Raw genomic sequence first — 19262 nt, forward strand, 5'->3', positions numbered from 1 at the left:
CATGTAGCACATTTTGATTGTAAAATTAGTAAGGAGGAGAAGAGAATTTCTTAATTTTAGAGGAAAAGATTTGATTCCAATTGCAATGACACTACAAGATTTTTAATAATTAGTAGAGGTTTTCTAGTGGAAATTTTTTAAAAACCTACACAAAATATTTCATTTGCTGCAAATTATAAAACTCCCCTGCATAATTATTTAAAATCCCCCCATTGTTGCACATAATTAAAATTCCCAAATCCCCTCCAAACAAACCCTAAAGCTAGCAGCCGTCACCGTGTCTGAGATAAGATCTCGTCGAAATGTGCAAGAGGTTAGCTTCAACCCATCGCCGCCTCTAGCGCCGCCTCCATCGCCACAGCCATCACCACCACTATATCCATTCGTGTCCTTGCTGTCACCGCCACTGCCACCACATGCTTCGATAATCTCTTTTCCCGTTGTCTCCGCCGTCGATGCCTTGTCTCCTTTGGTCACGACGCGGTAACTTTTGAGATTTCCCTCTCTCTCGCTGTCTCTTCCTCTCTCTTTTCGTTCTTCGTAGAATCTTTCCGATTACTTCTCTGATCTAGTTTTATTTATTACTTCTCTGAGTTTGGATCTGGTTTTTGTAAATAACTAAATATGCTTTCACCTTTGTTAATTTAATTTTGTTGATGCAATTTCAATATGGAATGATAATATAAAGCTGATTGATTGCTTCTTTTTCTACTAAAAATATGTTAAAAACTCAATTCTCTTTTTTATTTAACTTTGTATTCTTATTGTCGCTTGGTTCAAATTGTAGTAGAAGAATATTCCAAGAATCCATTGTATATAGAGAATCTGATGGAGAAATATGTCACCAGCTTTAATAAAGTGACACAAAATTTTAATTTATGTATTTATTGAATGTCAAATTGCTTCATTTTTATTTGTATTACTGTTCAAATCAACAGGACATTGATCCTTATGAGGAGAATCCTGGAACTGCTCTATTTAGTGAGCCTGAAGCTCAAATTATGTGGAAACTTGCCATCTCGTTCGAACCACATGTGTGGATCAATGTGAACTCTGGAATTGAGGCAAGTTTAGTTAATTATTTACCCATTCCTTAAAAGAATATTGAATGTTCTCCTCCTTAGTTTCTGTATTCATAGCAAGTTGGGATACTTTTGCAGTTCGGTAGACATGCTATGCAGCCTTTCATATATCACTTCCTATTATTTTGTTGCTGGTATAATGATAAGGTTTGTTTTGTAAAATGACTCAGTTGTTGGGACCCCAGGCTCAGGGAAGACCACATTGCTATTAGCCTTGATTGACATTTTGCTGGAAAACTTGGCAAAAATCTAAAAGTAAACAAATCAATCAAATTTTGCTACAATAAGTTCATACATTGTAGGCTATAGTTCCTTTTAAATTTTAGTAATTAAATTATTACACATGGATTTTCTTGTTCCTATGCTGCTAAGAAGGGAATAACTAGAAATGCATCTTCTGCTTTACATGCTGCTAATGTAGAAAAGCCTCAAGGAGCAGAAGGATATAGTGTGACACCTAAGTATAAATCACCATCAGAGGATAGGATACTTCCCTAAGGTAAAAGCATCCATATGAATCTGAACCCCTTTTCTTATGTGTCTTTCTTACGAGACAATGATACATGTCAACCTGGAAAGAAAATTGTGACCACCTTGAATGTTGCAATAGCTTGGAAGTTAATTATTTTCTTCTCTATTCTCCTTTAGGGGATACCTAAGAGCAATGTAAAAAAAGGATTCAATAGAGGTCATATTCAAAGGTCTGTCTCTTAAACATTACATCCTGAACTCTCGATATGTCTTGCTAGCCTTCTTTAAAGGTTGAATGTGTTTGAATTTTGGTAGATTCAACATTGTTCTGGTTAGAGTTTGTTGATATGTGGTGTCTATTAATTCATTGGTTTATTTGAGGCATTAGCCATCAATTTGTATCTGACAAGATGGGTTTACTTGCTATAGGTTCACACAACATTGGAGTTTCCATGGCTACTCCAAATGGTCTAGTTGTACCAAATATAAAGAATGTCCAGTCTCTTTTAATCTTAGAGGTTAGTTTTCAATCTTATGATTACTGTATGCACACATTGTTATTTCGATGAAAGTGCATGTCCGTCATTACTGATCAGTTAGAGAGGTCTGGAAGATAAATATGATTCATAATTTGAACTGCTTGAACAACATATACTTTAGTTCTTGACTTATCATTTTTCTCTTTCGCTGGACTGGTGGTATTGGACTCAGCTCTGGAATGGAGACTTGGGAGAAAGAAAATAATCGTTATATATATGAGGCATTGTTATACTAACTTATTTGCTGTCTGCACAGCGTAATTTGCTTCCTCAATTTGCTGAGGATGATATTGATCTTTTGACTATAGTGGGACAATTCTTGTTTGTGCTCTCTGAAGAAATCAACATATAAACCAGTAGGAAAAAAATAAATCAAATAAACATATGCCAATCAAGTAATTAACATTACAACAACTCTATCTATCAAATCTTGTCCTATAAAGTGTGACCATCAGGTATTACCTATATTAATTTTATCATAAATTATATCCATATGCTAATTAAATTGCATTCAACTAGTCTTCTTGTCAATAGAATTAGAGTTTGGTGGGGTTTAGGTAATTAAAAGAAGATAATTACTTACGATTCAATGGTGAGGCAATCAATCTGAGTAATAATTGCAACTATGGTGATGATGGCCCAATACACATCAACAGGAATTTGCTCAATGGGAGGCTCCAAATCAGGCACATCATTGTGATCATAAGTTGAGAGCTTCTCCAACTCAAAGATCAACTTAATCACCTGCAATGTTGTTTTCACCAAATTGTTTAGCCCAATATACATTGTAGGCCATAGTTCCTTTTAAATTTAATTTTTCTTTTGGACAAGTTCCTGAAAATGATAATCCTTCAGTTTTGATATCTTTTGTCTCAAAGACACTTAATGTTGGTCAAATTATATTGAAACTGCATGTTATTGAGCTGGGTGCACAGCCAGGTATGCATATTTTTTCCTCTCACACCTATCTCCTATGTTTTTATTCAATGGCAACATGGGTGTTACACTTTTGACTAAATTTTAAACTGGATCGTTATCTCCCTTCTTTATTTTATTTTATTTACATGCATTGTCAATATTAAAATATTTAGCTAATATATATGACCCTTCAGGTTGTAATAACAAGTATAAATATATATGGCTCTTCAGGTTGTAATAATAGAAAATTTATGATTCACCTGCCTATATTCTTTTTGGAAGTAGGACTTTGTTTTATTTTATTACAAGGGTATGTTGTATCAATTTGTAAACTTGCAGGTATACTTTACCATGTATGAACAGCTCAAGAGCCTTCTTCAGTCTGAGGGTTAGTTCATTGCTTATTACTTTTTTGTATTGAACAAGATCAGTGATTCATGGAGCTTATTTGGTCCGACTTGCACTTTTTTGGGTTTCCTATTTTTGAAGGTGTACAAATTATAATAAGTACAGATTGCCATAATCTTTCAGTTGGAGCTAATATGATGGCTGCTTCTGGTGCTGGAGCTACAACAACAATGTTCACAAATCCACTTTGGGTTGTCAAGACTAGACTCCAAGTATGTCTCCTCAATTTATGCTTAATTCTCTGCTGATCTATTTCATTATCCTTGCAACCTAGCACTGATAATTGGCATACTGCATGAGTTAGTTAATGATTAGTAATATTTGTAGTTTACACTTGATTTGAGGATAAAAAGCTCTTTTGATTAGCCTTGGCCCTCCCCTCCCTCTCTCTCTCTCTCTCTCTCTCTCTCTCTCTCTCTCTCTCTCTCACACACACACACACACAAATATTCAAAATAATAAGAAGCTCTTTTTAATTTTTCTGCTTTCAAAATGGGAGCTGGATGGTGTAGATTTTATTTCCTTTCTCGTATACCAATCAAAACACTGTTTATAATATAATATTGGAGGCCATTTAAACAGTGTTTATATGCATTTCTGTGTATAGTTGAATCAACTTCAAGAGTTTGCTTATATGTTTATGTTATTGCCTTTGATCTAGTATTGCTTAATTTGAAATGGTGCAGGTATGAGTTCTAAGGTTAACCAGATGCATTCTCTACTTCAGTTCATGAATATAAAATACCCCCTAAAGGTCTTCTAAGATTGCATTCATATTTTTATTTTGATACTTTTATGTAATTAGATAATATTAAAATATTGAAATTGTTGTTTTATTTTACTTTTTAAAGAAAAACAGTAATAGTTATGTAGAACAATACCATATGGAATTATGTTTGGAACTATTGACATTGAGAATTTTCTTTTATATATAGAGTTATGTCTTATATTGAGAAATTGTGTTATAAAAGATTTCATTTTTAAATTTTGATATTAAAAAATAAATTTTAAATTTGAGGATATGTAAATGAGATGAGATTAATGAATGATTTGAAATTAAAAATAAATAAATAATTACAAAGTTTGTGGAGATTTGAAAATCTCACAAAATAGTTAATTTGTGTTAAATTAAAAAATCAATTTGTGGGGGTTTTAAACTGCCACAAGAGTGATTTAAAACTGTCACAAAAGTTCAATATAAAATCCCCTACTAAACACACATAAAACCCCCCACTGAATAGATTGTGGAGGTTTTTAAAAACCTCCACAAAAGACCTCGTGGCACCTCAATTTTGGGGGTTTTAGAAACCCCCACAAACCATTTGGTAAGGATTATAAACCTCCATAAATAAGAGAAATAACTGCCACAAATAAACAAAAATGTTGTAGTGTGAAAAAGTGACATGTGACACATTTTGGTTATAAAATTAGAGATATATAATAGATAATAGATAATAGATATATTGAACTTAATTTGATCTTCAACGAGGAAATAATTTCCACTTCTAGTTGGAGAGTCATTATATATACACTACAAGAAACACCATTAAAATCGACGGCCAAATCGACGGTTAGGCCGTCGATAATATTAAAAATCGACGGCAAAATCAACGCTGGATGTGGTCGCTATTAAGCTTGTCGATTTTTCAAAATTCTAATAAAATCGATGGCTTACCAGGCCGTCGATAATAATACATTAAAATCGACAATATTCTCGTCTATAATATGAGTATGAGAACTTTACTCGCTTAATAAAATTGACAGTTTTGCCGTCGATATTATTATACAAAATCGACACCGTTTCCATCGATATTTGATTCAATAAAATTGACAAAAGAGCCATCGATTTAATTATTAAAATACCAACAAGTTTGTTGTCTATATTTTGTTTTCTTTTGTCTATTTTAAATTTAAAAAGCGACAACTTTACCGTCGATTTTAATAGCTACATTTTTTTAATTATTTTTTCTGTTTGAAAAATAGTAAACAACTAATGCAAATAAAATTTTAAATATCAAAATAAAATATACAAAATATTAGATAACAAGACAAATAAACTTTTAAATATAATTTATACTAAATATTAGATAATGAGTTTACAAACTTATCAAAATAATAAATAATCCTATAACATAAAGACTCAAGACAAGATAAATAACTAAAATCGAATTTATATTCGTTTAAATTACAATCCAATAATAATACAAAATATTCAAAGCAAAGTAAAGAAGAATTTGTCAGAGTCAGACATGAATTCATTCAAAACAGGGAAGGCAGCAACCTGGTCACCTTGATTGTCATCATCCTTAGATAACCATTTAAAACTTGCTTTACTATCATCTGTTGGTGATAATATAATGTATAAGGGATTTGTCATTCGGTTTCAATAACCATTGTGTTAATAAATGATTTTATTTCACTTCCTCAAACATTCGAGTTCAGTGTGAATCATGGCTTACATATCTCCTCCTTTGCATTAACTTAAGACAATAGATACAAAACAACCCTGCAAGGAAGAATATGAAGTAGCTCTTCCATAACATCTTCCAATGTTATTATCCCAATAACTTCTTCATGAACATTAAGAGCTTCCACATTCTCAAATGATACATTTGCTTTGCTTTCATGTTGTGATCTTGCACGCAATGCATCCGAGTCACCCTCTAGCTTCATGGCATTCTTTAATGTTGCACTATAATATTCTGTTTTTTGTGAGGTCAAATTTGATGCATCAGTTGAGATACTAGTATAATCTACCATTTCAAAGGTGCGAAGTCCTGCAGAGTCCATAGTTAAATGGCCTAAAATGTCAAGAAAACATTGAACTCCTAATGATTTTTTGAATGTGAATTAATTCGAATCATACCATGTGAATAAGTTGCAGCATCTTTGATGTTCACTTCACCCTTGATGACAACAGCCATATGGCTTTGACCCTTTTGAAATTGAATCAGGATCTCATATAGTGGCCAAGTTTCACCTACTCTATTAGCCATTGTGGAACAACGTTAATTTTTCAATGTACCAATTTTGTCAATAAAAACATGTATTGACATTGTGGCCAAGTTTCACCTACTCTGTTAGCCACTTAGTGATAGACATGTACTGAAGGACATACATGTTGAGTTTGGAGTTAATGTCAAGAGAAAATGTTTCACTTATTGGTGCTATGGCATCTTTAGCAGTCTTCAATGTTAAGTCTAATGCTCCAGCAATTATTGTAGCTTCATGAAGTGACAACTCTCCCCCTTTACCTGCCTAATAATGAATGAAAATAAACCTTAGCATGTGACTGTAAAAGTATGATAAAGTTTCTCAATAAAAAAAAGCTAACCTTATTGGAATGTAAATGAACCAAATCCTTGAGCTCTTCTCTTCCTAGAAGTGCACTATGTCCCTTGCCAAAAAGCCAATCCAACACCTAAAGAACAGGGCTAAATTTATCTAAAATGTCATGTTTTCAAAATATAGGAGTATCGAATCAAGTGTCATATATTAAGTGACACATTATCTTCGAAATGTTGCTAATATCGGTTGCTAATGAAATCGTAATTTTTTTTATATCCTAATTTTAATGCCATGTAATTTAGTATTATTTACTAATAGAAGAAAATGATATACAATGATTTATTAAGTGAGTCAACTATGGTAACTTAATATTTAAGCAATAAAAGGACTATACCTTGCTAATTGGATATGCAATGGGGAAGAAAATCAACAGAAGTACTTTCACAAAGGGAGTCATGGTTGCCACAACACTCAAACCATATCTAGAGCACAATGCTTGAGGGATAATCTAAGATCAAATTTGTAACATGAGAAATTAAACAAAGTACAAAAATATATGTACATAACTATCAATCTATATACAAATGTTCCCATAAAAGGTATAGAAATTTTACCTCAGCAATGATACCTAAAAGGGTAGCTGATATGATTACTGCAAGCCACTCTGGGAACATTTTCTCCATAAAAAGAGAAACCCCCTTGTATAACACAAATTTTGTTTAGATTAATCATACCAAAATTGACATGAGGAACATGCCTTGTTCACATAAATGATAAAATCAAATGTTGTATAAAGTAGTTGAAAATTTTAGAAATGATCTATGTGAACATACCTCCAATGCCAATGATTTAACTATGAGGAGGAAGCTTAAATGTAAATGCTCATTCTTAATAATTGGCATAATCTTTGCTGCAAATAATATAAAAAAAGGTTTTCAATACTTAACAAAATAGAGGGACAAATGGTTCCAAGTTCAGTGTTTGTTTCTTCTCCAAAATTTCTCCTTTAATTATAGCCTCTACTATTTTTTTCTTTTATTATTAATATTTGGTTAGATATTTTCACAAACTTTAGATTATTAGCGAGCAACTAATATTGTATATGTGTATATAAAAAAGTAGAAACTTGGATAAATTAAATGTCTCTTAAAACAAAAATGGTGTATCAATTTTAAAGAGTACAAAAAAAAATAATGTCATGCATATCACATTGTACAAAAGTTCGCTGCTTTATGTCTTTAATCTGAAGGCAATTCCCTTGAAAGCTTGATCTGTTTGACAGAATTCATGTAAATATGGAGGTTGAGTAGAATGGCAAAACATGAAATGAGGATCAAATAAGTACTTTGGAACATGCAAACATTTGGGTAAGCTCCCAACAAAGAAGTTATATGAAAAATCTGCAACTTTTAATTGAGACATACGACACAAGCCATTTACATTCATATTTGAGGCATACCTAAAGAAAATTATAAGAACTATAAGAGACAGACTCACCAGAAACAAATTTTGAAGGTGTAGCTTGTATCTCAAAATTTAATAGTAAACCAGATAAATTTTCACAGCTGCAATAATTTTCAAAATAACTCAAATCCAAAGTTCACTTATGCCTCCCTGTTTATGAATTCCTGACCAAACAATAGCAACTCAAAAGTTCAAAACACTTGGCTTAGCAAGAGTGTCCATTATTCTTTTGCCATATATATGATAGTTGTTGAAGTTCTCTCTTTGGATCCTCTTGCTTTGTCCCAAACTCTCCTCTACATGGCATATAAAATAAATAGCAATAATTAAGCAGAGTAAACTCAAGTTAATTTTTATTCTCGTAAGTCATAACACAGCAAAACATTTTTTATATTCAATGCAAATTTAGTTCTTTAAAGCTAGCTAGCTCCTTCCTTGTGCTGCCATTACCTACCTACCTTCAGCATTTTATTTTTTAATCACTACTAGAAAATTAGTTATTACAGACAGATATTTCCGACGGATTTTATCCCATGGAAATACAGACGGAATTTCAGAGAGATTTTTTGTCGGAAAACCAAAAAAATGAATTAGCATAAATTACAGACAGAAAAAAGAATCCGTCGATAATTCCGTCGAAAAAAATTAATTTTTTTTCGTGGAAAATGGTTACAGATGGAAAATCCATCTGTAATTAAGAGGACAAAACGCTGCGTTTTATTAAATTATTACAGACAAAAAAATCCATCTGTAATTTAAAATTTTCCATCGGAAATATTGAGTTAACCCTAACTCACATCCTATCCTCTCGATGCACTCACACTCCACACTCTCTGTCATAGAAGCTTCTTCATATCCTCTCAGATACTATCCTCTCAGAGCTTCTTCCTCTCTCTGTCCATGCTCTCTACATCATAGGAGCTTCTTTCACCGCCGCCGCTCTTTCCATCGCTCCGTCCACGATCTCATCACTGACAGCAACGGCCATTCGCTGGTCATCTTCATCCACCGGTTCAGGTATGGTTTTGCATGGCTTTCAATTTTTGAATTCTTCTCATTTGAAATCATAGTTCCTGTGCTGTTCAGGTATGGCTTCAGGAATCGAAACCATTACACACTAAACAAACCAACTAACCCTAGCAACAACATTATCAATCTTACTCTCACGTTGTAAACTTGTCTGTCTCTTCGAATCCTAGCTTTTCTTTCAAAACGGCTTATGTATTTATTTATTTATTCACTCCCTGTTTCAATTTAATTTTGAATGATTTTTGTCTTCAGGAAGTGCAGCGATTAGAATCTTCTCTGGTTAGATTTTCAAGCAGTGAAACTGTTACTGCAGGTTAGATTCTTCTTTTCAGGGCTATGCATTGTAACTGTTTGTGATTATATCTTGCTTATAGAGGGGTTAACATTGCAATGCTCATGGCTTGTTTTTTTTTATTTTTCTCTAATAATAACTCATGGCATTGTTGCATTGTATGTCTATTAATTTGTTTTCATTTTTATTTCACAGAATTCTGCGGTGAAGAATGCCATTCCATACTATAGTACCAGGAAAAAACCATCTACTTTGAAAAATGAGAGAGAAAACATGAAAGATCAACTGGACCTTCGTTATAGTAGCAAAAATCAGAGTGAGGTACGTTTTGAATACTTACTTCATTCTATTCTATATCCTAGTCCAATATTACAAAGTATAGTTCATAATTTTAATTTTGCTGCCCATATCAAGTGGTTGCATTTTCACTGAAATAATGCTTTTCTGATCTTTTGTTTCATATCTCCTTTCTCTTAATAGGTGGAAGTGGAAACTGAACCTGAAATTCTTGATGAAAGTATTAATGCTGTAGAAATAGATCCAGTATCAAAGATTCAGTCATCACTTGATATTTCTCTTGCAAAAGCTACAAAAACGAACAACATACATGAAGGTCAACTTAATAGGTTAGAGGAACAGTTTGTGCTTTGGGCATGAAGTTTGTCAATAAATACTAGGAGCCTTGAGTTGATAAGCTGTGATTAATTATCACCTTTCTATGTTGTTTCCAATAGAAAAATTGATTGGAAAAGAATTTTTTTAGTGCCTTATAAGAATTGAATTTGGATAGTTTTTCACATGAACTAATTTCGGGTGCCATAAGTATATTATAATAACTATGGTTAATAGGTTAATACTATATTATATATAATCTACTTCCTTCTGTTTATGAACTTGCAGATCCCAAGGCCACGCAAATGGTTCAATAAAATCAATAAGAGAAGGAGAACTCATGACGAAAGGAAAATTTGAACGTATAAAATCAATGCTAGAGGCAGAGTTAAGTGATATTCAGGAGCAGTACTTCCACATGAGCCTTAAATATGCTGAGGTAGAAGCCGAGCATGAAGAACTTGTGATGAAACTCAAAGAGGTTAGAAACATAAAAGGCTGGCTCTCATAACACACCCAATTTTTTCCCTTTGTTTGAGGCCACCAATCTCAGATACATTGTTTCATGAATTTGAAGCTGTCACATAGTTTTCAATATACAAAATAGGATGTATCTTCTGCAATGAACCATTGGCTTAAAAGTATATAATAAACACTATAGGAGTCATTGTAAATATAAAAAATTTTGAAGGTAGAATATCATTCAGCAAATAATATTGTTTGTCTTGGAATTTTTCATGTACATTATATATATTTTTTATATCTATAGGTCTCTTCCATAACCTTAGAAAAGAGGTGAATGGCTTGAGAATTGATTTGGAAATGAGAATTGCACAGTTAGAGAGTGAGAAGAGTTCCTTACTTCAAAAAGAGGTGAATGGCTTGAGAATTATTTTTCACTTTGAAAACTTAGGAGCATCGAATTTTATGAACTAGTTGTTAAGATAATTCATTTCCTGTATTGTTTTCACTTTTCAGGTTGGATTGATGGAAGAAACCAAGCTGTTGCTGAGTGAAAAAGAAATTTTGAGCCTTAAAGTGGTACAAATTGCTCCATCAATTTTGTCATTTTCTGCTCTTATTTTTTTAATGGAAGTTGGCTGAAGGTCTAATTCTGACATACCTTTTTTTATAGGAGAATTTACTGGAAAAAATTAATCTTCTTGAGAGTGATTTGAGTTCCTTTGTTGAGAACGAGGTAACAGCAAGATTATTCTCCCATATGTTATTGCATTGAAATTAGCATTGCTAATGACTTGGGCTTTCTTATGTTAAATTAGTTTTTTAAATTATCTTAGCATCGTCAGTAGGTTGCTGATCTTTATATGCTAATGAATGACATCTATGAGCATTAATTTTGTGTCGGGAAATGAAATTAGTATTAAAATATAATGAACTTAATGATTAGCAATGTTGAGTATCTTTCATTGGCATTCTTTGGTTTCAGTTATTTCTAGTGTTCTCATCATGTGTCCTTTTTTCTAGTTTTCTAGGCACTTGCAGCATTAGTACTTAAGACTGGTGTTACCATTCAGCAACGTGCAGAGAGACTCTTCTTCACAAAGGTAATTTGTACTCCTTTATGAAGTAGAAGGATACACTTCCAGTGGCTTTTATATTCAAATCATGTATGCTTCATCTCCAAATTTGGTTGATGCTTTTGCTCCTGGAATTTTTATTAAATTTGTTTTGCATTCTAATAAACTATGTCTGTACAATTTTGGTTGACTAACTGACATAACAAATTGTCAATCCTCCATTTTAAATAATATTTGCAATAATATAATTATATAGAAGAGTCAATCAGTTGCTGTTAAGGGAATGGATTCACAGCTTTAATTTTTGTCAAACACTAAACAAAGCAATGATTTTTTTGGAAGAATTTAAAAAATTGTAATAGTAATGGGATAAGATTTATTTATTTGTTTATTTTCTGAAATAAATGGTTTTTGGATTTAGATTGAAGATGGTTTGAAAGGGTAAAAATAATAAAATGGTTTTTTGAATTTAGATTGAAGATGAAGATGTTTGATGGAAGCAAGAATGAAGTGACTTGCATTGAATTTGGTTTCTATATTGGGTTTGTTACTTTGTTTCCACCTACCATTGCTGATATATAGCTAAGTGAACTTTGGTACATGTCATGAAATCTATTATGATCAGTTTCACATAAATTAAACTCCAGAGGACACCTTAATATTTATCCCTTGTATGATTAGCTTGCAGGTACAAATAATCACTAATATTTTTCTAGTGCTTAAATTAACCTTGGTGTAAACATAGATATATATCATAGAAGATTATATAGACACAGTTATACATACATGTAAAAAATCTCTTTGACATATATAGCATTATTTAATTTTCTTATTTTTCAGAACTATATGTAATATAAAAGGTTATATCCATTATGAAGCATTTAAGCTTATCATCAAATTCTAAAGATAAAAAGTGGTCTCAGATGTCTTAATAACATAAAAGTTTGATGGTGAGTATGAAGGTGAGCTGTAACAGGTTAATGTAGCATAGTCCAGAAAGTTGTGAGGAAAGCTGGGATGATGAAGAAAAAGCAGTAGCAGCAGAAAGAGCAAGTGAAGTGAATTTTACAGATGAGATAAGTGGAATTAACACAGGACCTCCTTCACCAACTTCATCTAATGAATCCTTTGTTACAAGTTAATTATTAGAGCAGCGAAAATTGTTCAAATGAGTTAGGAAATTGAATAGGAGTTGCTTGCAGCATAGGTCTTTTAATTTACTAGTATGAGAAAAATTATTTAGAGCCCTTTGGATACCCATTAATGACTTTTAATTTACTCAATAAACTTTGTTGATGTATGGTTGTTATTTATTATTATAGTTGATGTATCAATACACATTGTTTATATTTTGAATTATATTGACTTGTTTGTTTATAATATTTTCTTCTAGTTTGATAATATGATGAATTTGTTTATTTTTTGAAATATTATAAATATTCGAATACAAATTAGATAAAAATTTGTATTTATTAAATTTATATTTATTTTGTATGAAAATAAATTTATTTTGCAATGGAAAAATAAAAAAAATATTTTACTTTACTGACGGATTTACAGACAGATTTTCTGTCTGTATTTAGAGTTTGGAATGGTTTCCCAAGGTTCCAATTACTGACAAAAAATCTGTCTGTAATTATAGACAGAAAATCCGTCGGAAAGTTCGTCGGCTTCGGAAAATGAATGGAGAATTTACAGAGGAAAAATCCATCGGTAACTGGTAAAAATCCGTCGGTAATTTTTCGATGTAAAAAAATCCATCGGTAAATAATTTCCGACGAGGCTTTTACAGAGGGACAAAATCCGTCAGTAATTCCGTCGGTAACCAAAAATCCATCTGTAATATAGACCAAATCTGTCTGTAAATCTGTTTGTATTAAGCCATTTTCTAGATGTGAATATTTACCTACTTACCTTAAGTTAGTTGAAAGTATTGTGAACAAATTAAACAAAATCATGAAAAATGAGGAAGCTTGACATACTTGCGCAGAAGTTCTTTCTCTCTAGAAGCTTTTAATTGCCGAAATTGTTCTGATTTTTGTTTCTAGATTCCACATTAACAACAGCAAAATAAACAACAAGATGGTAAATCCAGAGCATAAATTCACCAAAACAAATATCAAATTAAATAGGAACCCTACCAAACCACAGTGACCAGCAAAAAAATGAAAATTCAATAGGTAAATCGAGTCTCCAAATCAAGAAGAATTGATTATGCTAACTAGGTTTCAGTAATAATGATGTGATTGTTATTCACAAAACAAATTCAGAATTTCATGATGAAAATGGTAGATACAAAAATTGAAAAAATAAATATAATAATCAGAGAGAGACAGAGAAGAACTTACAAGGAGCTGGCGACAGGCTCATAGCGACGGTGACCGGCAAAGATGTTGCAACAACGAATATGTGGAAGAAGAATAACTTACATGCAGATTCACAAATCACAATGTGATAGAGTGATAGAGAGAGAGCACGAGAGAGAGGAACTTACATGAAGAGGATGGCACGGCGGCAGGCTCGGCGCGGCGGCAGGCTAGCTCTGGTGGCTCTCTGCCTCTCTCCGTGACCGTGACTCCATGTCTGACCTCTATTTTCGGGCATTAGAGAAGAAGAAGTGGCCTCACTGAGATTTTGAGGTTAATTTTTGGGGTTAAGTAGTGTATGTTCTGAATCTATGAAGATTTTGGATTAATTTTGGAAAAATTGATCGATAATGTGAACGCGAGAAGTAAACACAGGTATGATTTTTTGTTGGATAAAAATCGACGGTGTTTTTATCGATTTTAATTAAAATAAAAATCAACACTTCAACTGTCTATTTTATATAATAAATTTACACCATCCATTCAGTTTCAGAAAGAAATCTCAATCATCTAAATTTATCGACGGTAAAAGCTGTCGACATTATAGTTAATAAAATAGATAGCCAATCCGTCAATTTTAAAAAACAAATTTTACCCATCATTTCGTCGATAATGTAACGATAAAATTAAAGTGTTAAAAAATTGCCAAAATAATAGACGACATAGTCGTCGATTTTAATATTTTATTGTTAATATTTTTTTTTTATTTTATCGACGACAAGCCGTCAAAAATTGTCGACGGAAAATCTGGCCGTCGATTTTTGGCGTCGATAATTAGACAATTTCTTGTAGTGTATACTAATCTTGAACATAATCGTTGTCTTTGAATGTGGATAACCTCCATGTTTAACTTCATATCGAAGTGCAACAGCTTTCCATACGTAGTACAATTGTTCCTCTGTTGTTGCTATTTTATGCAATCTTAGTATGCTAATTGGTGGTTCTTTATTCCTTCCTATTTATAGACTTATAATGTTTATAATAACAAATCAATTATAATATAAAAAATATCAATTATATTTAACATCACAAAAATTAAAATCTAAATCTTGACTCAGCACTACTTTCGTTGTTTGTGTCGGAACAGAAATCAAATTTAGCCTAAATATTTCCTTAGATATATATAGCTAAGGTCCCTAACTAGTCTGCTTCTGTTTCTTTGTTTGGTTTCTTTTTCATACCAAAAATAAAGAAAAAAAGGATCAAATTAAAATAAGAATGCATGAAAGTTTATTGCCTGCTTATCCCATGGCTGATTTTCTTGGAGACTATTACATTTAAAGGAGAAAGGGGGAAGGTGTGTGTGGGGACAAAAGAAGCTTCTGTGCTTTATATAACTTTGTTAGAGAGCTACTCAATAAGGGAATTATTGTTTACAAGACCCGAAGCTTTATTAATTAGTGAATGAGATAGAAAATAAAAACAGAAACACAAAGTAGTGCTTGAAATTGAACCCTAATGATTTTCATGTGCATGGAAGAACGTGCATCGCTTGACTAGTACTACTACGTTAAGAAACAAAACACTGCCATTATGTCAGCTAATTATATATATAAGATAAGATCTGTTTCCTAAATCTAAACGCGTTGATCTGGCCTGGTATCAACATTAGAATAATAGAAGGATTAATTTACTAGATAAATCATTTATCTATATCTATTATTAGGTTTTGCTAAAAATACTAGTTAAAAAACTTATAGAGGATACATTTTAATTTAACAATTGTATGATCTTAATGTGAATTCTTCTTTTAATTTAACATTTTGGAAATGCTCCTATTCCATTCTTATAATTTTTCTAGTGAACACTTTAAACATATTTGTTACAATGTTAATATATATAAATAAAAAATTATCCAATAAATAAAATTTTAAATGTTTTGTTTAATTTCTTGAGTTTCTTAATAGAAAAAAATAAATAGTTAAAATTTATAATATATGTATTAATGAACATTTAAAATATTTATTAGTAATAAATTTAACCAATATAATATATGATAAAAAATACTTATTAACAAGTAAAAAGCTTATTATTATGTGTCAAGAAATTATATTTTTTTATGTAAAAGTTTCTTTTATTATTTTAAATTATGTCTTTTTTTATTTGTTATTTTTTTTGGAAATTAACAAATTCTAATTCTAAATTATAAATATTTTAATATTATATCATAAAATTATTTATTTTAAAAATTTAAATTAGTAGAATAAAATATATAAATAATTATATATTTCAGAATAAATATATTTTATAAATAAGAAAGGTGGTACATCTGGTGACGCATCATCTTTCAGCTTTAAAATGCTACTAATTAAGAATGAAAGCTTTGTACACATAAAGATAGAAGCTTCCTCGATATGTGCACGCATGGAAGTGCGTTGTATTCTTCCTTGCTTTTAGGCTTTATTAGTATTATCTTTGCTTTCTCTCATTCATTTCCCTCACTCTCTCACTCTCTCACTCTGAGTATTACATTAAGCTATCTTTTATATATCTAAGGCGCTGTGGTGAGCTTTCTTGCCAACTTGCAGTGCTTAAAATTTCTCTGCAACCAATAAAGGTTGTGGAGCCACCACATACATATACAACACATCCCCCCTTATTACCTTCTCTTTTTTCCTTTTTTTTTTTCTTTCTTTAAAAAAAATCCTCTGGGAAAGAGAAGCTTCATATGATGAGTGAATAGTGAATGGCGAGATCTAAATAAGCTCTCACATTGTTGCATCGTAGATATTATTTATACAATGAAATTAACTATAAAATTAATTATATATTTATAATAAAATCAACTATAAAATTAATTATATATTTATATTTAAATATATATATTTAATTATTTTTAATATATTTTTTATATTATTAATTAATTTTAATAGTTAATTTTAATATACAAATATAATCATTTTAATTAATCCCTCTGTTATTAACCGTCAATTTAAATAAAATAATATTTTTAAATAGTTAACTTTTGATATACCTTTAAATAATAAGCTCTTACATTACTGCATTGCGGATCATATATGTTTTTTTTGTTGGCATATCTAATAATAATCATTTATTTGGATAAAGCGTTAAATTAATAGATTAACCTCTATAAATAATTTACTTAATGAATTATTTTATATAAAATAAGTAATTATTTGAACATTTTGAAAATATGTTAAATTTTTTATTTTAATAGCCAATTATTTAAAATCAGGGAGATCATAAAAAAAAAGAAAATAAAGAGAGACGCACACATGGATGTGGGGAATGCAGACAGAGAGAACGGTTGTGCATGTGTGTTGCTTGTACATTTATTTCTATTTATGGACTGTACTTCTTTTGATGCATAGATTTAACACTCTGGAAGGGCAACGTCACATTTATATGTGGGATTGTCACATCGTGACCAAAAAAGGAAAAAATTATAAATGAAAGTCATATCAGCAGTCAAGATTGGATTGAATCCAAAGACAAGAAAATATTATTTATATATTAAAAAAAAGAAAATTATATTCTTGTCAAATAAGCTTAATTAGTTGAGTTCGGATTTGCAAGTTATGATATAATAATAAAAAGTTGGAAACTTCAATTCTTACTCGTATTGTACTTTTAGTGTATTCTTTTAATTTCATCAAGATGGCTATTTATGGAACTTGCACAAAATTGATGAATATTTGTAATTATTATTGTTCCAAAAAATTATATAGAGGTTGAAATAAAACAATTATGAATTCAAATATACGAGGAAAAAAATCATTATTAGAACTTTAATTTAATGTAGCTGCTTAACAAAAGATCTTATGTCCCATCTGCCCTTCAGCAAAAAATTCAGTTGTACATCGTTACTAAAATAAGTAAGTAATAAATAAGCGGTTAAATCTCCTTATCAAACTCTAAATAAAATCAAACCACTTGAGAAAAAAAATTAGAAAAAAATAGTTTCTCTAAATAAATTGGATGAGGAAATTCAAAATACTGTCTTATTCTTTCTTTGTATCAGGTTTTTTTCATTTTTTTCTAAATTTTTCAACTAAAATGTCTTTTGTTTTCCTTTAAGGGAAAAAAAAAAAAAAGAGAAACCAAACAAAACAATGTTCACAAGGGTTTTCATAAATCTCTGAAGAAATGCACCAAAAGATTACTACATATTATCTAAAGCAGTAACACAGTCAAAAGGATTGTCCCTCCCTTTTTCCTTTTGGCTGAGTAGGAATTGCATAAATTAGTTAACTTGATGATAATTATTTCTTGCACACTTCTTTATGTTCTATAACAAATAACAATAACCTAGCTAGTCATATTCCCTTAAATAAGGTCAAGTATTATATATATTGTTAAAGATAAAATTATTTATGTAGTTTTTTATCAATTAAAATTTTTAAAATAAATAATTTCATAATATAATATCAAAATTTTTATAATAAAATATCTAAAATTTAATTTGTATTGATTCCAATAAAAATAAATAAATTTTAACATAAAAAAATAAAGAAACTTCTGAAAATTCAATAAATTTAAAAAAAATTACATAAAAATATATTAATAATATAATTATTTATATACTTTCTCGTATTATTTTATTTTTTGTTATAAATAGTTTCGTGAATATAATTTAGCAATGCCGGGTGTGGTGCCATAGCGGTCTCCAACAATGATGCTTTGATATAATAATTTTTCTTTTATATGATTTTAGGACTTTATCTTCAGTGGATCATCCAAAAGCGTTCTTACAAACTTTTTCTAACCGTGAAGTGAAACAAACCTTCCCCTTCATCAACAGAAATTGTGTGGGAAACATGACCGCCGTGATGAACTTAATTAATATTACACGCATACCCCTGAGCCCTCAGCTACAGTGGACTTGGCTTATTAGTGAAATTTATGGTTAAAACGAATACGTGTCAATCGACCCTACAATACAAAATGATTGTCAATATATTCGTGGCTAAACTTTCAATACAACTTTTATTCATTTATGTTAAGGGTAGAGTTGTTTAATTTTCTGTTATTGTTAGTTACTCCTTCCCGCCATGTAGTGGTGAGCTATCTCAGCTATATATAGCTCAGAATATAACTCTTGTAAGTCAGCTATTATGATCTCTAAGTAAGATAATATATTGATGAAGATTCAGTTTACTTGCATTCCAAGTTTTCTCTCAAATCCATCTTTTCTCTATTTCTCAACTCACCATCGCTTTTGGTTTCTTGAGCTGTTCTACGTGAAAAGAGAAAAATTTAAGGCAATAGAATTTATTATTTTTAATCAATATTTT

General features: G+C 30.8%; 3 protein-coding genes across 3 annotated transcripts; 2 read left to right on the top strand and 1 right to left on the bottom strand.

Moving 5' to 3' along the window:
* The first annotated feature begins 1963 nt into the window (after positions 1–1963).
* On the top strand, positions 1964–4110 carry LOC107613839 (nicotinamide adenine dinucleotide transporter 1, chloroplastic-like). The gene is made up of 4 exons (XM_021109580.2): positions 1964–2071; positions 3350–3398; positions 3500–3630; positions 4105–4110. Exons 1-4 carry the CDS (start codon positions 1964–1966, stop codon positions 4108–4110), a joined length of 294 nt encoding a protein of 97 aa, XP_020965239.2.
* A 1520-nt stretch (positions 4111–5630) lies between these two features.
* LOC107611215 (uncharacterized) lies at positions 5631–9158 on the bottom strand. Its single transcript, XM_088495687.1, has 11 exons — positions 9082–9158; positions 8052–8165; positions 7916–7977; positions 7540–7616; positions 7321–7404; positions 7101–7214; positions 6753–6839; positions 6537–6676; positions 6285–6403; positions 6015–6195; positions 5631–5766 (listed from the first exon to the last, which is right to left on the bottom strand). Exons 1-11 carry the CDS (start codon positions 9156–9158, stop codon positions 5631–5633), a joined length of 1191 nt encoding a protein of 396 aa, XP_088351813.1.
* Positions 9159–9764: 606 nt separating this feature from the next.
* Positions 9765–11612, top strand: LOC110265974 (uncharacterized). The gene is made up of 6 exons (XM_021109573.2): positions 9765–9812; positions 9972–10117; positions 10392–10584; positions 11082–11144; positions 11239–11301; positions 11589–11612. The coding sequence occupies exons 1-6, from the start codon at positions 9765–9767 to the stop codon at positions 11610–11612; spliced, it is 537 nt and encodes a 178-aa protein (XP_020965232.1).
* Positions 11613–19262: the final 7650 nt, after the last annotated feature.

The sequence above is a fragment of the Arachis ipaensis genome, chromosome B8, assembly GCF_059453495.1.
Source record: "Arachis ipaensis isolate K30076 ecotype BB chromosome B8, ASM5945349v1, whole genome shotgun sequence".
In the NCBI taxonomy this organism is placed as follows: Eukaryota; Viridiplantae; Streptophyta; class Magnoliopsida; order Fabales; family Fabaceae; genus Arachis; species Arachis ipaensis.